The sequence below is a fragment of the Ochotona curzoniae genome, unplaced genomic scaffold (genome assembly GCF_017591425.1).
Source record: "Ochotona curzoniae isolate NIBS_2020 unplaced genomic scaffold, NIBS_Ocur_1.0 scaffold_3208, whole genome shotgun sequence".
In the NCBI taxonomy this organism is placed as follows: domain Eukaryota; kingdom Metazoa; phylum Chordata; class Mammalia; order Lagomorpha; family Ochotonidae; genus Ochotona; species Ochotona curzoniae.
In genome coordinates this window covers 44,746,338-44,770,751 of record NW_024467106.1, presented here as the reverse complement: position 1 = coordinate 44,770,751, position 24,414 = coordinate 44,746,338, and the positions used below count along the sequence as shown (strand labels likewise).

General features: G+C 42.7%; 1 protein-coding gene across 2 annotated transcripts in view; it reads right to left on the bottom strand.

Moving 5' to 3' along the window:
* The window catches only part of BNC2 (basonuclin 2), a 423,821-nt gene extending 405,912 nt beyond the window's left edge, over positions 1-17,909 (bottom strand). The window contains exons 1-2 of one of the 2 annotated variants that reach the window (XM_040962742.1): positions 14,379-14,713; positions 12,251-12,255 (exon numbers count right to left, since the gene is read on the bottom strand). In XM_040962742.1, coding sequence (XP_040818676.1) covers positions 12,251-12,255; positions 14,379-14,448 — 75 coding nt within the window. In that variant the 5' untranslated portion in view covers positions 14,449-14,713. Of the gene's footprint in view, positions 1-12,250; positions 12,256-14,378; positions 14,714-17,796 lie in introns of those variants that run through there. The other variant, XM_040962743.1, reaches the window with a different exon arrangement.
* Between the last annotated feature and the right edge of the window lie 6,505 nt (positions 17,910-24,414).

Below are 24,414 nucleotides of genomic sequence, written 5' to 3'. Positions count from 1 at the left end.
CCAGCACCAGGGCTCAATGCCTGGATCCCTGCCCTGCAAGTGCTGGGATCCTATTGTAGGCACCAGTTCATGTCCTGGCTGCTTCACTTCCCATCCAGCTCCTTCGCAGTGCCCTGAGAAGGCAGTGGAAGATGGCCCAAGGCCTTGGAATCCTGCACCCACAAGGGAGAACCCAAAGAAGCTCCTTACTCCCATCTTCTGGCTTCTGATCAGCTCAGCTTCTGCCGTTGTGGCCACCTGGGAGTGAACCAGCAGATGGAGGTCTTTCTCTATGTCTCTCCTCTCTGTGCATCAGACTTTCCAATAAAAATTAAAACATTTAAAAAAAAAAGTCACAGAAAATATGCTGGTACCAAAAATATTGAGAAGGGTGAACTGTATCTCAGCAAAACCACTGGAAAATATGTAACTAATAGAAAACTTCATTAAAAATCCTAAACTACTCAAACACACAGAAAACATGAAGATTAATAAAAAATAGATCACCCAAAAGCAGACAAACCAGATAGCAAGTTTCTTTTCAAGATTTATCTGTTTCACAGGTGACAGAGAGAAAGAGAAAGATTTTGCTAGTTAACTTTCCACCTGGTGTTTCCCAAAGAGTGGAAGGGACCCCAGAACATGGGTCATCCTCTGCTGCCTTTCTAGACACATGAGCAGGGAGTTGGATTGGAAGAGCTGTCAGGACTCAACTTGTGCAATGGTGTGGGATGCCTGTGTCGCAACCAGTGAATGTACCTGCTTGGCCATAACTCTGGATAGTATCAGTCCCAGGTAGCAATTTTAAGTCACTGAAATAGCTCACATTCCTGCACATACAAATGTTACGTAAGTACAAAAGTGCTCACCTCGGGACTATATCAGCTAAGGAAACTAAGAAAATCCCATCACAGGTTGAACACTAAGAAACATCTAGGAGAACGTGTTCAACCTCATACAAAATACTTTTCAACCCCAATGAGATTTGTATGATTTTCTGAACAGTAGAAAAAATTTTGTACTCTGTTAGTGGTATCACCATCTTTTTACTCAAAAACACATAATCTCCAAAATAACCTGAGAGGTACATTATGCTTTAAATAAAATCAACAATCCTTGGCTAGTACATAATAATCTGTAGTCTTAATTTTTTTCTGACTATACATTGCTCCCCTGACACAGGTCTTTGTACTATGACATCCTTCATATTGTAACACATGATATTTTTTCCCACATGTTACAGAATGATTTCTGAACACGCTTTATAATGGTTTATACCTCTCACATACCAACTGAGATAAGCACAAGCAATGCAAACTCGATATAATGAAATTGATACCTACTGGTAAAGAATCAACTCAGGATCATAAGGACAATCATATATGGATGCAATCATTTGGTCACTCAGTAAACACTTGCCCAGTAGTCTCCATACCAGGCGCTACTTCAGCCAGAAGAAACTCAGAAATTAACAATAGAAGCCAAGGTCTTTGTTCTTATGCAGCTTGCATCCTAGGGAAGAAGATAATAACTACACAGAAACAAAAAAAAAAAATTAAATATATTTTTAAGGGGTGATAGATTCTCTAAAAAGAGGAAAAAAAGAAGAAGCAAGTGAATTTTTCTTAATAAGAAAAAAGAACGCATAGCATGGTAACACACTAGGGAAGGTTCTTGAAAGATGTTTTTGAAGGGGTAACAATGATGGTGGGATCCTAATGAAATGGGGGAGCAAGCCAGGCATAGACACCGCGAACACCATAGATGCAAAGAGCTAAGCCAGGTACATGCTCAGCCAAGTTCAATGACACAGGGAAAGGTCAGCAAGAGGGAATCGTGGTAGAAAACTGGGTTAGAGAGAGAGGGAGCAAACATTACACACCCCCTATGGTTATGGAAGGGAGTTCGGATTTCACCCACAGGGGTGAGAAGTCACTGCAGGGTACTGAGGCAAGGTGATCCTGCTGTGAGCAGTGGTCTGGGTGCTAGGAGTGGGAAGAGGCAAGAAGACAAGCCACTGCAGTGCTCCAGCAGCTGCTGTCTGTGACAGGGTGATGGCAGCTCTACTAGCAGGTGCCCACTGTGTGCCAGAAGGCAGCTCTAACAGGACTTGCCCAGGAGCTGCAGCTATCAGCAGGAGACATGTATCCCAGCCACAGTGAGAGCTGGGGAAGACCTAAAGAGAAGTCTAAAGCCACAATAACTGAGCCTTTAGTTCTCGTGTATCTTTCTAATTACACTTTTTTCAGTGTTCAACACCTGCAAAATTTCTTCTGTCACCCACCATTTCACTTTTCTCCTGAAATTAAAATTCTAGGAGATGGCCTTGTGGCACAGAGGACTAATCCATCACACTCGTATAATATAGCATCCACAGTCAAAGCACTGGTTCAGGTCCCAAACTCTCTCCTCTAGTCCAGTTCCTTTTTACTATGCCAATAAATGACAGAAAATGACCCAATTGCTTGAGCCACTGCCGACCATATGGGAGACCAGGATGGAATTCCTGGCTCCGGAGTTCGACGTGGCCCAGTCCCAACCCTTGTTAAGTGAAACAGCAGAATGAACATCTTGCTCTTTCTCTCCCTCTGTCACATCTCCACCACTCTGCCTTTCAAATAAATAAATCTTTAAATTTGAAAATAAAAGTGTATTACATTTTGTAGATTTAAATAGTAAAATTCACACATGAAATACCATACCACAAGTGCTCTGAAACTTGCACAAACATCGAAAATATAAAGAAATAAAATCCAGAATGAAATCCAGCAAACCAGGCCCAGCACAGTGGCCTAGCAGCTAAAGTCCTTGCCGTACACATGCCGATATCCCATACGGGAACCAGTTCCAATCTTAGCAGCCCCACTTCACATCTAGTTCCCTGCTTGTGGCCCAGGAAAGCAGTTAAGGATGGGACGCTGCACCCACATGGGAGATGCAGAAGAGGCTCTGGGCTCCTGGCTTCAGATCAGCTCAGCCCCAGCCACTAGGGGAGTGAATCAACGGATGGAAAAGATCTCCATCTCTCTCCCTTTCTGTCTCTCCTCCTCTCTGTATATCTGACTTTCCAACAAAAATAAAAAATAAATCTTTAAAAAAAAAAACAGCAAAAAAAAAAACAGGAGGGTCCATGTTCCTCTAATATCTGCCTTTTTTGTTATCAAATGAATGTTTTTTCTTACCTTTTTGCCTTCTATTTCTTCCTGTAAGAAATTCTCCTTATAGTGATGTGTTTTTAGAAGACCAAAAGACTAACAGAAAAAAAAAAAAACCCAACTAACTGGAAAGTTGCTTGGATCGTTCAAATTGAAGCTGACGATATAGCTCTAAGTTTCCGGTCCTTTTATCGTTCATAGAACAATATAACAAACAGTTGCTGATTATCACACAATATGAAATATTGAGTCATTAAAATCCAATCTTGACCTTAATTTTATATGGAAGAAAACCCAAAGGGCACCTATCTTCTATTACAAAAAAAAAGAGATGCAGACGCTAAACATACACACTTCTCCACTTCTAGAGCAGTTTTTCCCACTGACATAATAGATGACCCTTACACTAAAATATTTATCTGCAAGGTATTTAAGCTCAGGAACTCTTTTAAAAGAAAAAGATTTATTTTTATTATTTTTTTATTGGAAAGGTGGATATACAGAGAGGAGAGACAGAGAGGAAGATCTTCCATCCGATGATTCACTCCCCAAGTGAGCGCACCGGCCAATGCTATGCCGGTCCGAAGCCAGGAGCCTCTTCCGGGTCTCCCACGCAGGTGCAGGGTCCCAAAGCTTTGGGCTGTCCTCGACTGCTTTCCCGGGCCACAGGCAGGGAGCTGGAAGGGAAGCGGGGCTGCCGGGATTAGAACCGGCACCCATATGGGATCCCGGGCGTGCAAGGCGAGGACCTTAACCACTTGCGCCACTGCGCCGGGCCCAAGCTCAGGAACTCTTAGTAAGTGACCACAAAGCATTAAACCAAAACACCAATATACAACCCCACACTTTAAAAACAAAAAATAATGCTGCCCAGCATAGTGGCCTAGTGGCTAAAGTCCTCAACTTGAACACACCAGGGTCCCATATAGTGACCGGTTCTAATCCCGGCAGTCCCACTTCCCCTTCCAGCTCCCTGCCTGTGGCCTAGGAAAGCAGTCAAGGATGGCTCAAGGCCTTGGGACCCTGCACCCGTGTGGGAAACCTGGAGGAAGTTCCTGGCTCCTGGCTTCGAATCAGCACAACACTGGCCGTTGTAGTCACTTGGGGAGTGAATCATTGGACAGCAGATCTTCCTCTCTTCCCTTCTCTCTGTGCATCTAACTTTGCAATAAAAATAAATAAATCTTTAAAAAAAAAAAAACACTGCCTGAGCCTTTGGCAGCAGTTTGGCAGCAGTTTCACCTATCCGTATCCCAATCACGCTATGTATAAGGCAGAATCATGGGACACCCTGAAGATACTCAAAATGAGTACAGTGAGACTGTCGTCTGCATCATATGCACACAAAGCATAATCAGATGCAGTGACCTTCATAAGCAGCTCCGAGGACAGCTGTCTACTAGTGGACTGAGAATATTAATTTGTTATCTAGTAAGGGATATGGGATGCAAGATAAAATGCCCCCAAAATAGTAAATGCAGTTAATATTTTCCAAGCCTGGCCCAAAAAGAAAGGAGTCCGAAGTGAACACTTCAAACACAGGTTACCAAACCACTTCCCTCCAAGAAGGAGGCCCTCAACTACCCCCTCCTAGCATCCTGTGCGCCCATTCCAAAATCGTCATGAAGGAGCAGCATCTGACTTGCAATGGACTCCCCATCTCAATGCGTCTGTAAAGGGGAGAATGGGGTCCTCGTCCCTGTACACACACACGAGGGTTTCCCCCACACGAACCATGATTCATACATGCACGTGTGTGCAATCTGCGCTTCTGAGTTTGATGAAACTAGGTTGCCAGACATGAAAACCTGAGGCAAACAGGAGACTACAGTCAGCCCTTGAAGGTGAGCATCCTTCTGCCAGAAGTTTGTTCCTTGAGGGTAACAGTTCCTGCCTCATCTATAATTCACCTGACAGTGACACATGTGTCCCAGAAACATAAGTGCTAATTACATTCTTATATCCTACAATACTGAAATGTTAGACTTTGGAAAATAAAGGAGACTACAGTTCCTATATCACTGGTTCAGCTTTGACACTAAAACCTAGCAATTTTAATAAGTATATATTTGATTTTTACCAAATTAGTACACAACTGTCTAATGTTACTTCATGCAAATCTGCATCAAGTCACACTACACATGGATAAGCAAATAGTTAACAGATTAATAGTTTGCAATATGCGGTTTTCAGAACTACTATTTCACAATACAGGTTAAGCATCCGGTGACACAATAAATGTTCATTCACACCATACATAAAGAGGCCTAACATCACAAAAAAGTCCTAAATGTGTTAAAGTCATCCCTCTCACCCCCTAAAAGTTCAGTAGGCCATACAATTCAGCCTTCTGTGCTCCGTTACAAGTTACAAACTACCAGTCTATCAAAATATTCATACACACACAAACACAAACGTACAAATTTTGCAGCTCCAATTACACTGTCCTCTGGGCACAGAAATATGTTGGTGCCTGGTTGCTTGGGTACACAAGGGCCGCTCTGATGACCAACACACAGACATAAGTCCATTACACAAACATGTTGCCTACCAAGGACACTTATGGGGTGAGAAATCTGGCACGTGGCCTGGTAAAATTTCCGAGTTGAAAAAAAATAGCTCCCTACTTCTTTATATATATTCTTTTGAGTCAATACACTCTGAAGCAATGTTTTCTTTCTAATCATGAATTTGTGAAACATAAATATTGGAACTATCACATTAAACTTCCAGATCATGTCTGTTAGCATATTAATGAACTTCCTCAAGTCATCACACAGTGACACATGTAATGCAGGGAGATTAGATACCACAATACACAGAACTGAGTGGCCTTGGGGAGGCTGTATTGTTTTAGCTGATGACATTCTTCATGCCTCCACATCATGTCAGATAACAAAAATAGCACACGATTTTGCCACCCCATATATGTAAAAAATATACACAAATCAATGTCAAAACATGCTAAAAAGAAGAAAAGTTTTGTTCCAAATGAACAAATTTATCATTCAGTGCAATGCAATTTATATGTAAATAGAAAAAATATGCATCTGGTAAAACATAAAATTTTCTACTGTAGCATTGATTACAAATGTTTTAAAGTCTGCTACAGAATAATCAACAAAAAGTAGATCCTCAAAATATGTCTGAGATGTTTTAAATTAATTACTGTTTATAAATGCAAACACTTAGGAAGTAAAAAAAAATTCTCTACCTATAAATTTGATCAGTTCATCATTTAATTAATAGTTGATGCCAGCTGAATAATGAAATCTCTGACTAAAATAACTGGCAAAATGCCAAACGCATTTAAGGCAAGAATGGCCCATTAGAGCAGTAGAGGAGCAATTTCTTAGATGGAAAGAAGCACCAGTATAAGTCTTTATTAGCATAAGTAAAGAGAAATAGAAAGTTAAGGAAACAAGTATTTCTTTTAATTCAACAATGATATAACATAATTATTTCCAAAGTAAGTTATCTTCTATTTGCTCTCAATTTACTCTCACTCAACAAATACAGCATTTTAAGGATTTGCCAGGTAAAATATACAGCAAGTTCAGGGTTCCCAACAAGCCACTCCAGATTTCAATATCACTATACATTTAAAACCGAACTGGACCAGTGGTTTGGGGCTTAGAGGTCACACAATTTTCAATTTATCTTTGTTACTGTTTTCCTCGTAGTGACAGGACGTCTGAGAAGACAAATTTTCTCAATAATGGGTTTTTCCACTCTTTCCTTTTGAGGTATTTATAAAACCAAAAACAATTATTTCTAGGTATTTAACTCCACCCTTCAGGGCATGAAGTATGTCTGTTATCACACAGAATGCTTTTAAACTCAATGATAATTAAGAAACATCAAAGTAAACCCAGGGTGTTTCACAGGGAACTAGGAGTTACCATCTTTTGGCTACCTAATGACATATTTCTTGTCCCATGGAGTACCACCAAGAGGTTTTTACCTAAACAATAAAATGTACTTTCTTAATGTAGCCTATACTCTCCTGAGGATCAGATAAACCAAGGCTTTAAAAGTATACTGCTAAAGGCAATGAAAGCAAGATTAGACAAATGAAACTATATCACACTTAAATATTTTTTGTACAGCAAAGGCAAAGAACACTATGAATAGCACGAAGGGATAATCTTTGGGGCAGGAGAGAATATCTGTAAATCACATTTCTTATATTAATATCTGCTATATGTCAGAAACCCCCACACTTCAACAAGAAAAAAAATGTGATTTAAAAATGGACAAAGGATTCCAATAGATACTTCTCCAAAGAAAAAAGGCAAACAGCCAACAACCAGATAGAAAGATGTTCAACAGCATTAAGAAAAAGTAACTCAAAACCACTATGGGTTATCACCTCACTCCTGCGAGGATGGCCATTATTTAAAAAAAGAGAGAGAGAGAAAAAAAAAAGGAAGAAGAAGAAAGAGAAAAGCAGCAGAAACAAAAAGAGGAAGAAGGAAGGAGGAAGGGAGAAAGAAAGAAAAAAGCAAAAGAAAAAAGAAATGAAAGGAAAAAAAGAGGAAAGAGGGAGGGAAGGACAGACGGACAAGGGTTATCAGGATGGAAAGAAAGAGAAACACTTCTGTACTGTTGGCAGGACTGTAAGATGCTACAGCTACCATGTATTGAGCTTCCCTGAAATACTAAAATGTGGGCTATCACATGATCCATGATCCAGCAACAATACTTCTGAGTATTTATTGAAAAAAAATTTTTTTAAGTGGGGAAGGGTGTTTAACGCAGCCATTAAGATATTGTTTGGGACACTGGCATCCTTATCAGAGTGTCCAAGTTTGGGTCTCAGCTCTCCCAACCTCCCTCCCACCCCAACAGCACTCCAATTTCCTGCTAATGTTCACCCTGGGAGGCATTAGGGGAATGGATGAATTACCTGCCCCCTTCCCCCCCCCCCCCCCCCCGCAGCACAAAACACCTGGGTTGAGTTCTGGGCTGCTGGCTTTACTACTACTCAGGCCTCCCTACTGAGGGTATTATATTTGGGAAATCAAGGAGTGAATGGAACAGCTATATGTCACTGTTTCTGTATCTCTACCTCTGAAATTAACAAAACTGAAACAAAATTTTTTGAATAATTGAGAGTATAATCTGGAAAGTATATCTGCATACTCATGTTCGTAACAGCATTATTCACAACAGCAAACATGTAGAAGCAACCTCAGTGTTCATCTCTGAATGAATGGATAAAGAAAATGTGGTGTATATACATATAATGGAATACTATACAGTCTCCAAAAATAAAGAAACTTGTTATATTCTAAGACACAGATAAACCTTGAAGGCATTATGCTATGTGAAATAAGCCTGTTAACACATGCACACATCCACACAAAAACCACAAGTATTTTATGATTCCATTTGCATTAGCCACCTACTGTATACCTTATTTTTATGACCAGTTAACTTCTGACAAGTTTACCAGACACAATTCAGCAGGTCAAGAATTATCTTTTCAACAAGTGGTGCTAAACATATATCATTCAATGAGTGAAGTTGGTTCTCAACCTCATCCTACATACAGAAATTAACCACAATAGATCAAAGACCAATGAATGTGAACTGTAAGACACTTAGAGGGAAATACCAGGATTAAAAGGTCAGCACAATAGTTTCATAGAGAGGGTAACAAAATGGCAAACAACAAAAAAGATGGAATCATCAAAATTTAAAGCTCCTAAAGACCATTTAAAAAGGAAACCATTTAAAAAGGAAAGCAAAACAACAGGGTACACAGTGAGAGAAAACATTCACAAATCCTAAATATAATAAAGGACTTGTATCCAAATTCTAGGAGCTCTTACAACTCAACAATAAAAAGACAACGCTAATGACACATGGGTTCTGTTATACGAAGAAGACGACATACAAATAGCCAATTAGCATGTGAAATGTCACTCAGTATCACTAGACATCAAGGAAATGCAAAATAATATTACAAGAAGTTACCTTGTTACTTTAGCTATAAGGAATAGCTAAGACAGACACTAAGAAGGGCTGAATAGGAGAGGACTGCCTAGAAGAATCAAATTATTTGTGTGAATCTCAAAGGCTGTGGTTGCCTTGGGAAACAATCTAGCAGTTTCTCCAGCATTAATTACAGTAGCCATATGATCTAGCAATTCTATTCACAGGTAGACAATCAGATAAGAAAAAATATGTCCATGGAAAACTCATAGAAATGTTCACATTAAATAATGCCCTCCTCCGACCAAAACACTGGAAGCCACTCAACTATCCATCAACTGATAAAGGGATAAACATGAAGTCATGGAATGTTGACTATGAATACACACCTTCTGATTCGAAAGGCAGAGAAACAGAGACAGACACACATACACAGCATCCATCCATTGGTTCACTTCCTGAATCCCAGCCAACAGCCAGGTGTGGGCCAGGCCAAAAGCAGCAGCCAGGAACTCAGTCCAGGTCTGAGCCATTACTGTTGCCTCCCAGCACCTGTTCTGCAGAAAAGCTGGAATTGGGAGATAGTGATGGGTATGACACCCGCTCAGTGAAATGCTTGCCACTTAATGTACATATTAAATGACCGAACTCTATGACACAATAAAAAAACTGCACTTTTAAAAAATGCAGTTAATTTTAAAAAAACCTGTTATGATTATACAAACCTCTCATGAATTATGAAACATCCCAATTGGAAGTAAAATCAGAAGCTACCAAACTCACTTGCCTCACCAATGTGGAAATACAGGCTCAACAAAGTAGGGCGATAAGACAGGATCTGCATTCTCAATCCCATGACTTTCTTGCTCTTGAATTGGCAATGGTACTACTACTGCCTAGCAGAATTGACCAGCTCATATGGAGATACTGACTGGATTAAAAAAATGTATTCAACAGATGTGTCACAGGAGTAACTTCCTTTCAGTTCTCTATTTCTAAGAGTTTTGGGGAGCTTGAAAGGGAAAAAAATCAACATTTTTAACTTTCATCTACCCAAGTCCCTCTTACCTCTTCTACAACTCTGAAGCAAACCAAAACAAATGCAAGCAGGACTAAGAGAAAGAAGAAAGTGAAGACACTTGTACACTGCTACTGGGAGAGCCACCAAGCCAGCTGATCAGGGTAGAGCCAGCTCAATGCAGCCTCTCATTGGCTATGGGACTGGGGCACCGCCCCAGGCTACAGCAGGGTGATGGTAGTTAGAACTTAGCCATCAATTACTGAATCCAAGCTTGCCTAGAGGGATGCACTGCAGCTGAGGGAGAGAGAATAGCTTTCTCCTGCCTGAAATGGAGAACTCCTTAGCCCACAAGACAACATGACAGCTTACAAAATGAATATTTATTTCAAGTGAAACTGTTACAATGTTAGTCTTGGCTTAAAAAAAAAACAGTAGGTTCAAGGGTCATGTAAAAATTATAAATAACATTATAGGCATTTGGTGATATCATGAGTACCTTTAGGTGGTCATCAGAGAGCACCACCAATATTGGTAAACAAAAATTTATTTAAATTACAAAAATAAAAATGTATTATTCACCATGGGTAGAAAGATTTATTATCCTGGTTAGAAAAAATAAATTTTGGGTAGAGATGAAAATATGGTAAATTACCATTTTCTTTTCAAACATTTGAGAAATATTTTTATTGTGATTATTGCCCATGATCCGGTTTTTAGGTACAGGGATTCTCCATTCTCTTCCCCTTCTTCTCACCCCATTCCCACCATTTCCCCCATATTATCACGATAGTGTAGCCCTTCAGCAACAGTCACAAGTCCAACATTCCGCTATTTGTGTATCATGGTACTGCAGGGAAAAGGCAATGGTAGAAAATCTAATATAATATTGTCAAGAATTCTTAAAACTAATTCTATCAGCATTTTAAGATGTTGAAGTAACATCTTCCAAGCTAAACCCTGTCTATACATTTATTATTTGAAAATCACCCCATGATGACTCTTTTTCTCCTTCACATTGAAGCAACTAGGAAAGCACGTTTATAAAGAGCCGAGTGATAACACCAGCCTATTCAGGGGGGAAATCTCAAGGGGATTAATGGTAGCACAGGAAAATGAGCAGGCTACACTCCTTTCAAACAGATGGGAAAACATTCACATCATCCGTGGGACATATTTTAAATTATTTTCGACACAGATAAAATTAAGGCAGATTGTAAATAAACCCATTCATATGCACAATTCGGTCAGTACAGAAAAATACTTATAATGTATTAATCACCAGAATTGCTGCTTTTGTCCTTTAAGAGATTAAAGAAAAAAAAAAAAAAGGTCTCTGCACTGCTGTCAAACGTATTCAATTTTCCCCTCAAATGAAGTTTAGATGAAAACAATGTGACTGACAAGCTCCACACAGGCAAACCTTGGCAACCCTCGACTCTGTCTATCTCCTTGGCCTGTTAAGCCAAATTCCTTCACAAACTGTTGGTCTTCGCAATAACTCCTACAAAGCTCATTACTGCCAGCGGCAGCCTATCCCCCATGTTGTGCATTTATCCCTGGGATGCATATCAACATGTGGCACATGTCCTTGACATGCACAGAAGAGCGGCTCCCCAGGACAGCAGCGTGCACGACAATAGTGTCGACTCTTACTTCTTTATGGTTGCTGGGATGTAACCGAGAAATCTAATAACTGTGACAGTGGGGCCTTTCGGTTTTTCCTTGCCTTTGCAGACAGTGAAGCTGCACAGACACTAATGAAAGGTTAAATGAATAGGAATAGTTGACAAGAGGTACAATAAAGAAGGAGCTTGGTAATCCACAGACACTGAGCAGAGATCCTTGGCTCAAGCAGAGAAAGGACAGCACATCGTCGAGTCACAATATTTAAAACAGCTTGCTATACACAGAGGCTTTTGTGTCTGGGTACACGTCTGGCTTTGGACTGAAAAAAAAAAAGATACTGAAAAGGAATTTCAGCATGGGGCACTTTGGCAAATGTAAGGTCATAATAAGAGAAAAATGTTTTGTGTGGGTTGTTACATCTTTGTACTAAACACACAAAAAAGCAGGGACTATGAACTCATGAACTTCAAGTTTCAAGACAATGCTGTACATTTTGACAACTATTAAAAACTGTATCAAGAAGGCTGGCCTGCACTGCCACTGGGAGGATGCACTTTCATGACTCCATCAGCAGTGGTCCATTCTGCCTTCCTTCACGGAAGAATTACTAATACTCATCTTTTTAGAGTTTCATAGTCAACATTGTTTGTGAACATGATTTGTTACACACACAATCAAAATTCTCAATCTTGTACTCATGACAAAACCTTCCAGCAGTTACTGTAAAAAGGGCTGGATTTATCATGCAAGCAGTTTGTAAAACACAGGAAAACTTTTTATAACTCAAGTAACTACAACTGCGAATTGATTCCACTAAAATTCTTAATTACAGAACTTTATGTCTCTCTGCATACATGGAGGGGACGGGAGTGGTGCAGAAGGGTGTCCTTCTCAGCACACCTTGAGAGAAGTTGATAATCCACAGGGAAGCGATTTTAAATTATTACAGCAAAACAATTTAATTCACACAAGGGGCAGGGGGAAGTGCTCCACAGTGTCAAGGGGGGAAATGGAAGAAAAAAGAGCAAAATTGACATTGTAATATATAGATAAATTTTTAAGAGAGAAAAGTTATGAGTCTGCAGTAGCAAACTTTAAAAATCAGATCTACAATAGCGTGCTTAAGCATATGCATCAGTTAGGATGAAGGCTCAGAACAAATGTTAACAGCACACTGAGAACGTATCTTAAAACAAGGGAGGCTCTTTGAACAGCCAAATTAAATTACAGCTGAACTCTTGAGTGTGCTGAGGGTTCTAATAAGCAACAAATAAAGACTATTACTGGCTAGCGACATAATAAGCGCTACTGTGCAAGAGATTTAAAAAAAGACAAATCTGCATAGTTTATCTCCGTGGATTATATTATTTACTTAAATGGTAAATAAGTTTGTCCAAAGTAATGTTCCTAAAAACTAGCACGTAAATATCAAAGAGCAATTATGATTATGGACACTGATAAAAACACATCACAAATGTTAGTGAGAAGGCTAATAAACATGAAGTTAGATGGAAAAATCTCAAATTTGATACTAATTAAATCCTATTTTTTATATTTAACTTCTTTATGGATTCCTAACGTACCAGCCTTATAAATGGTTTGCTATTTATGCACACAGCAGGAAGCGTTTATTTTAAACGCGCCTTTGCTCCAGTATCCCCAGGTGTATGCAGAACTACTTCAAAATCATCATTTTCAGAAGAAAATGGTTGTCATGAGTGAACTGAAAAGGGTGGGAATTCACTTGTATAGAACGCAAGGCTGACCGCCTAACAGGAGACTAAATCCTCCAGTTTGCAAAACAAATAACAGTTAGGCAAAGCAAAACACTTAGGATATATTTGGTTGTATTTGGCTTGACCTTCCCATCTCCTGTATGGCAGAACCTCAGAAAGCTGAGGGGGCGCCCTGACGGCTCTTTTACAAAGTTCTGTTGTTTCTTCACAGATTACACACACACATACACACACACACTTGCACGTCCACGCCTAAATGCTAAGCCAGTGTTCATTACCTTCTCTTTTTGTGCAACATGCTGACTGCTAGAGTGCACTTAAAAAAATATTAAGTGTATCTAATAAAACCATGAGGCTCCCTCTAGCTCTTCAGAGAGGAGTTTACTAACCAGGGATCCTATATAATTCCCATCCAACAAGAAGATTTGAGCAGACGGCCTCCCCTTCCTCAAGAAATGTTGTTTTCAACTCTGCTTCTTGTCAGGCTGTGGATGGTAAATGAGACCAGTACTGAGGAATTCAGAAAGCCCTGCTCCTTACATTATGTATCAGGTTAAGAATTTATTAATTGCTTCCAACTTTAGCTTTCTGGGCAAAATTCTATAAAGAAACTAACGTTTAAACTGTATGTACACTCTCCACTGAGCTGCATCTACCTTGTCTAAAATTAATCCGAGTCTCAGAAAGCAAATTGTGAACATCCACAGAAACCCAGACTTTGATCTCAGTTCTAAAGGCCTACATGTAAATTGCAGAATCTCAAAAATAAGCAAAGGAAAAAAAATCACATCATGAAGCGCCTATCTGCGGAGTTTATGCAAAGTAGAGATGGTGGTGGTAATTTGTAGCAAACATTTTCATGTTCCATAATATTTATATACAACACTGGTAATGAATTTTTTATTGTTTAATCTTTTCTGCATTCAATATTGGATAGTTGGGGTTTGTAGCTAGTTAGAAGACTATAAATATGATAGTTGAAGTATGCCATTGATATTTAGTCCATCTTGCAATAGCCATAAAAAGCCACAGGGTCGACTGGCACATCACTTCAAACAAGTGAATCTGAACAATGCTCAACTGAACCCCTCCTAGTCACTAAGGCCATCTTTCAAATATTTAAGGAATATTTAAAACAGTGCTGAGCTCGAAAATGAAAAGCAAAGAAAACCACTAACTTCAAGTCGTCACCTACTCTGGACTTCCTTAATGTAAGAAATATTCCCAGGAACAACAATAAAAAGAACAGCTCCCTCCACCCCTGCGCCCCCACCCCTTTCGGAGACAGTGTCCAATTTCTTCTTTTCTGAACAGCTGTATTATCCAACTTAAGTTGCTCTGCTAATTTCAGTCCCACAAGGACTAACTTGGAAGGCAAAAAAATACAAGAAAAGATCAATTTGCTGGGAAAGATCAAATGAGAAAACTGTGGGGACAGCACCGGGTCAGCGTGTGGAGAACTAAGCAGACCTGTTCTTCATTAACTGCGGCTCTCTGGGGATGTCACACACTACCTGTCCGTGGGCTTTATTGAACCGCCTAACCCGCCTCTCTGTTCCATTCTTCTGGGCCCAAGTGAATCATATCCTGCTGCTGACAAGTTAGCAGGGGACTGCGGCTGCAACATGAAAGTACTTTTCTTTCTTGTCTAAATCAGGCAGATTTTTGAAAAGACGACACAGCATTGACTCGTGACATGGCAAGATGAAACGAGAGGTCTGGGCCGGTCTTGGAGCTGTGCAGATAAAAGTAATCAAATGACACTCCTGGAATGCAAATTGGCATTCTTGACTGCAGCAATTGCACAACCATGAAACATCCCTGACAGCAAGCAAGATTAGGACAAAATGTTATGTAAAGCACTGAACTCAGAAACTCTCACTTGAAAATTCAAACTGTAACACTTACATTTTAATATAGCAATAGTCAGCTCTGCTTTTGTCTGCTGCTTTTGGGAATCACACAGCCCCGCTGCCTGGCCTGACAGATATCTTACATCTCAGGTGAAAGGGGGGAAAAATTCAGATACTACGAATGCTAATACTGCTATTAATATTTCCTTCATATTGCTTTTCACAATCCACATGGGCTAAGCTCTTCAGAGTTTAACATGCAAATACCACTCAACTCAAAATTCTCCAGGGCCGGGGACCCTATCACACCTTTCTCACAAGACTACCTACACAGACTCCACATTCACACTCACTATCACTTCCATCAGGTGAAGATACTCTGGGTACTCTGGTAAAGTAATTAGCAATCTGGATTTTAAATACACTGCTCTCTGGGAACAGCAAGGCTAGCTACCACTAAGAACTTCATTAAGACTGAAGAGTTTCAATGAAACAGCTACAAATATAATAGGAAACACAGATATCCTCTAAAGGTTCACAAGAGAATTTGGGGGGGGGAGTGATTCCAAGGGGTAGGGGAAGTCCTGTTAACGTGTACAAGGTCTCAGTACTCAAGTACATCTTCAGACCAGACAAAGTAACAGTGCCAGAAATAAATTCCCCCACTTAAAGCATGTATGTGCGTGCACCAGGACATCTGAAACTGCAGAATACACAGCAGCGAATGACAAATGGGCTTAGCCACTGCTCAAAGTGATTAGTACAGGGGCAGAGATGGTGCAAACACTACTGCACGCGAAGGGAAAAGGAAAGGAAAATATTACCTACAGCCAGCCGTTAGAGTGTTCTGGCGTAAAACGCCATTAGAAGAAAACCTCTCCAGCTTGCAACAGATAGATTATTTTGTTTTGATGCCTCTTATATACAGGTTCCAGCCATTGCAACTCTCCACGAAGTACATAAAAAATCATAAAACAGGCCACTTTCTGCCACTTGAATCCTGAGTACACAGGTTTATTTTATGATGTCTTTTGTACATCACTCTTACAACAGCTTGACTCTAGGGTAAATGGGAGCCACTATAAATCGCACTGCTGCTTTCAAAACCACTTTAATTTCTGTCAGCGTTACTGTAACCACAGTCCAGGGCACATGCTGTTGTGGATGTGTGTGTGGTGTGTGCGTGCGCGCTCCGGCGTTTGACAGTCGCATCTCCTAGTTGTGACTTTGATCACCGAAACGAGATGTCACATTCGAGGCAGGGTGTGCAGGGGGTGGAAAAAAAACACCCCGTGCTCACCCTTTTCCTTGCAACCTCCGTCCCCACGCGAGAACCCTTACAGCAGATGCTCCAAGTGGGGCTAACAATAGCAATGGAGTGGATGCAAAGTAAAAGGAAGGGAGTGGTCAAGCCCCACTTGTAACAAATCACTTCCCCGAAAGCGGACAGTGCGGCGCACTAAGGGGCGAACTAACTGTCCCTTCCTCGCTGCAGAGAAGCCGCCGCGTGCCCAGGGCTGCACCGAAGTCTTGCTTCGCAAAGCCATCCCATTTCCTCCACCTCTCCCACTTGGAACTTTTCTTTCTCTAAATCTCATTTTACAGAATATTTCATCTACTTTTTGTTTCGTGCCGTTATTTTCTTTTTAAGTCCCTTTGCCATAATTCTGCCCTCTCCCCGGGCCCCAAATCCCACCCTCCAGCCAAGGTGTAAGTTAAATAAATCAGTAGCTTTAGCACTGCACTTCGCAAACGTTATCTCCCTATCACTGGGGTTGCTTCTGCCGCTCTGCGCTTGGTATACTCTGCCCCAGACCTACACGTTGGAAGTGCCTACATCCCCCGTGGACGAGCCGGGTCCCGAGCGTCCAGGGGCCGGGTGGGGGCGAGCCCGCAGGCCGGGCGTGCCGGGCAACGCTGCCGGCGACGCGGCGCTCCAGCGCGCACTGGCACCCACGTCCCGCCGCCGGCCCCTCAGAACGCCCGGCAAGTTGTGAAAGTTCCCGCGGGTCCTCGCCGCGCTCCTCTGCGCCGCTAGCTCCTTCCTACGCTCCACTCATTCCCCGCGCGTCCCTTCCACCCGTCCATCCGGGGCTCGCCCCCCACCCCCTCTTACCCCGGAACCTCCAGCTCGCCGAGCGGCACACCTTGGCTCGGACGCCGCCCGAGGAGCCACCTTTGGAGACCCCCCCTCCCCTTCTTCCCTTCCCCTATCCTCCCCACCCTCCCCCCTCAGCTTCACACACCCTCCCACCTGGAGCTCGCCTAGGAAACTTTGGGGCCAAGTTTAGGGGAGGCTTTCGGGAAGCACACAGCAGGGGCCAGGTTGGAGTGGGCTGGGGAGGGCTCCTCTCCTGCCCGCCCTCCTAGGCAACCCCCCTCGCCAGGGAACTGGAGGAGAACGGGGGGCTCCCGGTGGCGCTCAGACGCCGGGGTCACTCCAGACGGAGTGTAGAATAAAGAGAAGGAGGGTGGAAACTTCTTACCATCTCGGCATGCTGGTTGTCAAGTGCAGCCCCCGCCTCTTGGTCTCCTCTTAGCGGCCGCGCCTGGACCAGCCCCTCGGCCGCCGCTCGCTCCTTCAGTCTCGGCCTGGCTCGCCCTCCCCCTCCCGATTTCCTCCGGGCCGCCGCGCTCGCCGCCTCCTCCTCCTCTCCCCGCCCGCCCGCCCGCGCGCGCCCTCGCCGCGGCCCCTCAGCGCTCAGGTGACTGATTTACACCCGCGCCCAGGGTCGCCCTTGCGCCCCACGTCTCAGCCTGCGCACTTCCCCCGCGGCTCCTCCGGACCGAGGGAGGGAGGAGGAAAAAAAAAAAAAAAAGGAACGGACTGTCCCAGAAAGGGGGCTGCTCCTGCAGGGGAGGGGAGGAAGGGTGGGGGTGGGGGGGGAGACGGCGGGCGAGGTGACCCGGGGCGCGTGTGCCAAGCCCAGCGAGCTCTCTCCTTCTCTCTGCTAAAACTGCCCCGACTACAATGTTGCCTCCCTTTTGCAAAGTAAAAGTCGGCTCGAGCTGTTTTTGTTTGTCCTAGGCGTGCGAGGGGTTTCGTGAGGGAGGATGTCTTTCTCCCTCACGCCCCCCACCACCACCCTGGTACTTTTTTTTCCCCTTCTTCTCTTTCTTTTAGGCCCTTTGGAGGGGGAGGGGGCTGGACGAACAACTTTGGCGCTCCCCGGGGGGTGCAGGCGTGGAGGTGGAGGAGGTGGCCGCGAGCGCCCAGCTGTCAGAAAAAAAAAAAAAAGTGGGGGAGAGCGGCCAGCAGGGGAGGGGAGGCTGCGAAACCCCGAGGAAAGGGCGCGAACTTTATCCCGACCGCGGCGAGCGGCGGCGGCCCTTTCCTTTTCTGGCGCTCGCCGGTCGCCGTCCCCCCCTGGGCCGGTGCCTTCTTCCCTCTCCTTCCCCGACCCCGCCGCTCCCCGGGTGCGCGCCGTGGCCGCCCGGCGCCCCTCTCTCTCTCCCTCGCAATCCAGGTCCCGCGCGCGCGCCGCGGGGACAAACCCGAGAGACCCAAACGCGGAGCGGGGATGTGTTGAGAGGAGAGGCCAAAAGTTGCGCGCAGCTAAGGCGAAAAAAAAAAAAAAAAAGTTTTGGTGGCGGCGCGTTTTGTGCCGGCCCAGACGCCGGCTTGCGGCGAGGGCTTCCTTCCCCTTTCCCCGGCTCTGGGCCGCGGGGCCTCGGGTCGGAGCTGCCGGGAGAGAGGAAGGAGGCTGCCGTCCCTGAGGGCGCCCGCGAGGACGGCACGGCCACGTCTGTGGGCGACACTCAGTCGACCCCGAGTCGCCTTGCCCCACAGAGGCAGCGAGGCGGGCTGCAGGCTCGGAGCGCACACGCCGGCAGCTGAAGGACATTTCTTAAATGTAGGCAAAACACGCTCCCCGGGCGAAGCGTAGGGGGAGGAGGGGGGACTTAATCATCGTCATTTTCGAACGTCCACTCTGTGCCAAAAATATCTCCGCGTCGTGCAGATTTATCATAGCTAGAGCAAACTTTGTGCTTATCTGACGCGGGAGGAAGGCGCAGGTTTCCAGCGTACTTCCCAAGCTCCAAGAAATCAGAGACATCTGCGAAGACCCGCTTGGGGGAACAACAGGTTTGGTTACTGTTTCCAACTAAGGAGAGAAAATCTTGCCTCTTTGCGGTCTCTCCTCCCCAAGCAGAGAAAGAGACTGCTTAATTACATTCAGAGGTCAGAATTAAATTCCTTTGAAAATATGTAACCTTGGGATTACAGACTTCTTTTCTTTGATGCGCAATCTGGTTTTAAGTTTAATATAATCTTTTCACAATTGTTAACTTTTAAAAATATTTCGAGGGTGGTAACTGACTAGGTCCCAAGTAGCCACAGCTGCCTTCGAAAGGTAATTGGGCTTATAATTCAGGTGGGGTTCAGCTTTTTAACAACTAGCTGGGACCGCAACACCTGCAGTTCTGTATTACTGATCAGGTCCAAATTCTTCACAGTTTCTAGGCCCTTTCAAAGCACATTTCAAGTCACATCTGCATTTGTGGATTCCATGCATCATTTTGTGGTGCAAAAAAAAAAAAAATGTGTGGTAAACACTTCTCTCATGGTAAATACGTTGGAATTCAAGGCAAATGACTCATCTGGAGCTTTCCTGTGGGAATACTATTACTTCTCTCACTACAGCATAAATCAGTGTGGTCTAGCTATCTAATAACCATCCTATGTGTTTAAACACATGTTATCAAAGAAGGCTCATCTTTAAATTATTTGATTAAGGTGTGGAGCATGTTCCCTTATTCTCTAAACATAACTGTAACATCATCCTGTAGTTTGTAGAAACTGATTACACAAGGGATAATGATGACCAAATGTGCATTCTGAGCAACTGAAGATCATCGTAAGAATTCTCCAGAAACGAGCCAAGTTCCGATGTGCTTTCCTGTATCATGGAAAGATGAGAAACGCTCGTTGCTAATTTCAGAGTCAATACCCACACAAATCCATTCACACACTTACCGCTTTGGACAAGTGACAGGCCAGCCAATGCCAAACAATTGTATTCACACAGTGGATTTTGGCTGCACACCTACACTGGCCAACATGCAGAAGTTAGTCCAAATCAAGCAACCTGCAATTTACATTCCCCTGATTGGTTCCAGATCTGTCTGTTTTTGATGTTCACATACAAACAGTTTTCAAGGCAAGTTGTATCTATTTGGGGTTCACTTGCCTTTCTACAGAGTCATTATGAAGAAGTGGGGGTGGCGTTCAGCTAAAACTCAGTCCTTGCAGAAGGTGGAAGACTTTATTCAAAGAAAAGCCTGGCATAAAAGAAAATTCCACCTTTTCGGTTTTTTTTTTTTTTATTTAATCTTTGTGAATTTGTATGGCAATTGGAATAAAACCTGAAGTCCTTTTTGTGTCCTCAAAACCTCAATGTTCTACACCTGCCTAACTTTAATTTCCGCTTATTTATCTGCTACAACTTCACTGGCATTCTTTCTGCTAATTTACCAAGTTGCTCCCTTCTCATTACCCCTCTCCCCGCCTCTGCCTGGGATGTTCTCACTACCTCCATGTTCCACTGATTCGTTCACATCATTTGGAGCTCCTTTCTAACATCCTTCTGTGGATTCTAATTAAAGTAGCTCTGTGTCTTTCACCCAAAACACCCCCAAGGTTACTCCTATTATTTCTTCCTATTCCTTCTGAATATCTGAGATTGTCTTTTTGAGTTATAGGCTGTTACTTTTTAATTAAAATGTAAGCCCCACCACAGCATGCCATCCTGTTCTGTTTGTGTTGGCCCATATAGTGCCAAGCACAAAAGACCCCATAACTTTTGCTAAAATTATGGAAGAATTGTCAAAATCATCACTCTATGTTACTGATCTGATGACCACATGACCAAACAAGTTCCTTGTAGGAATATGGAAGTCTGTTATTTTGCAGGGAGTTGCTCATACCTTTGGCTGCCTGAACCAGTATGTGATTCTTAGTGTGTGATCTGAAACCTTGAAGGTTTCACAAACTCTTCTAAGAGGTCCATGAAGTCGAAATTTTTTGCGATGTAGCCTTGAGAAGTTATATGCCATACTCACTTAGGATTTCTTGTTTGCACAGGTATTTTCAAAAGATGCGGTGCTGTGTGCTTTTACAACAGACTGAATGCAGAAGCAGTTATGAGACTCAATCTGGCTTTATTATATCACGACTTTAAAAAGTGCCAAAATGTAAGTCAATGCTGCTGTTCACCCCAAATGTTTGTTTTGAAGAAGTTATTTTTCATTTCAAAATGTGTGTCTCTGCTGCAGTGGCATGGTACTACACAGCTAGTGTATTAAAGAATGTATAGTTTTAGAAATTCTGAAAGTCAGAGTCCAAAACAGCCGGCTCTGACCAGGGTGTTTACAGGCCTGAATTCCTTTCTGGGGACACTAGAGGAAGATCTGTTTTGTTCACTGCTGGAGGCTACTCCCTTCCCTTGGCATGTGGCCTCTTCAAAGCCTGCAGTAGCCAGGTGAGTCTTTCTTCAACCACTATAACATTGACTTCTCTGCTTTCTTACTTTGGGTCTAACTACTCTGTGAACATTATAGGATCTATGCAGATAATCCAGAATTATCTGTTCATCTCAGAACACTTTTTTTTAAGATTTATTTATCTATTTATTGCAAAGTCAGATATACAGAGAGGAGGAGAGACAGAAAGGAAGATCTTCCGTCCGATGATTCACTCCCCAACCAGGAGCCAGGAACTTCTTCCAGGTCTCTCACATGGGTGCAGGGTCCCAAAGCTTTGGGCCATCCTCGACTGCTTTCCCAGGCCACAAGCAGGGAGCTGAATAGGAAGTAGAGCAGCCAGGATTAGAACCGGTGCCCATATGGGATCCTGGTGCGTTTAAGTCGAGGACTTTAGGTGCTAGGCCACACTGCCGGGCCCTTATCTCAGAACTCTTAATCCCATCTGCACACTCACAGATGTGGACCAGACATAGGGGCCATTGATGGGTTTATTATTGTTATTTTTAATGATTTAACTCTTTTGAAAATTCAGAGTTTATTTCTAATGTGTTTCACGCCCATGGCTATAGTCCAAAGAAAAGCTCCATGGAGCTTCAGCCATGTTTAAAAATTTTTGAGAACAAACATCTTGAGACTGGCTAAACTACATAATAGCTTCTGTCCCTTCCTCTATACCCCTACTTTAAGTAGATTTCCTCAGACTGGCCGAAGGGACCCCTTACTCCTTGGCTTGCATTGACTTAAGAATGCATATGTTACTCAGTGGCTGGGGACATCCATCATGAACCTTCCAGGAAAGGTGACTTGACTTTCTAAATGAAACAAAAAGGCAAGGTACAAATTGCTCCTCCTCTGCTCTGGGTATCAGGATGTGAGAAGATGGTAGCTGAAACAGTTACATTCCTCTTGCCATCAGGCTAGGATGTGAAGTGGCAAGGTGGTAAGCACTGGAGCTCCTGATGCTGTTACTGACTTTCTAAATTAGTTGACCCCCAGATGGTCCAGAACTTCTGCTTATATATTATCATCATTCTCTTTCTTAGTTTGACCATTTGAGCTTGCAATTCTAGTGCTTATCATTTAAAGCTTCTTAAGTGCTATAAAGTGGTGTTTCTGCTTAAAGTTTCCATGTAGGAGTTCTTCAATATCATTTTACATGAAATTTATATTTTTCCTCAACTCTTAGAAAATTCTATGAATAAATTGGTAAGATAAGTATAATTATCCAGTGAAAATGCGAACTTAATCAGAATAAACACATTAGAATGAACATGAACAAGAAATGCTGACACAAAATTGTAAGTCAAGGGTGACATTTCTAGAAGCAATTGCACTCCCGTCACTTAATGTTGTTTGTAGTTATGCTGTGTCCTAAGTGTTATACCTGACCTTGTCAGCTACTTCTGGTAAGGCACTCTTGCAAATTCAGTAAATAGAAATGTATTTACATAATAGATTGTGTACAAATCCTGTGGGTTGTATTCCAAGAAACATGTTGTGGGAAACAAAATTTTCAAATTGACGTTTTCAATGCATGATTTGTGTAGTGCTGTTTACCTTGCAAGGAGAACCTGAATGGTAACCTATTCAGTAAATTCAAATAATGTACAGTTTTGTGGGGAGGGGGAACACATCATGTTAGCAGATTTATTTATTTGAAGGAGTTGCAAGGGTGAGCTGGGGGCTGAGAGATACACATCATCTCTCCATTGGTTGACTCTTCAAAAGGCCACAACATCTGGGGCAGGGGCAAGATAAAGTCAGGAACCAGGAGCTTCTTCCACATGGTTGCAGAGATCCAAACACTTAAGTCATCCTTCGGCTTCTTTCACAGGCCATTAGCACAGGTCACTAGATCCAAAGCACAGCAGCCAGGACTCAAACCCACTGTATGGGAGGCCAGTGTCTCAGGTAAAACATTAATATTCTGTGCTACAATGCTGCATCTCCCCCCTCCAAACCTTTGTAAAAAGCAATTCAGTTTCAACATCAAAACCAAAATAAAGCCTTTCAAAATATCTTCATCATTAAAAAAGATGACATGTGCAGGTGTTTAGCTTCATAATGGAGCGACCTGGAACCCAAGTGGACTGCCCGTGCTTGATACCTGGCTGTGTCTCATCCTCCATCTTTTCCAGCTTCCTACTTACTGATCTTGGAAGTGAAGTAGTTGGGTTCCTGTTACTGATATGAGAGACCTGTACTGAATCTCTGGCTCCTGGTTTCAACCTTAGCCAACCTCTAGCTGTCGTGGCCATGGGAGAAGTGAAGCAAAAGGTGGTAGTTCACACTTGCCTTTGTTCTTACTCACGCTCTCTCTCTCTCTCTCAAAAATAAATAAATAAATAAATAAATACATACATACATACATAAGAGCTTATGTGACAGAATAGACACAAAACCTCAGCTTGGAGATGCTTTCAGACTCTCAAAAATATGGACAGCATCAACAAAAAATATATAATTTCTGCATTTGAAATATTTTTCATGAAAACAAGATCACTACTCTTAGAGCAACTGAGACTTTTCAAGTTTCAAGATTTCATCTGTACAATGATAACCTTTAATTATTAAATATTTGCAGTTCAATATTGTAATTTTTAAATACATTTTATTTG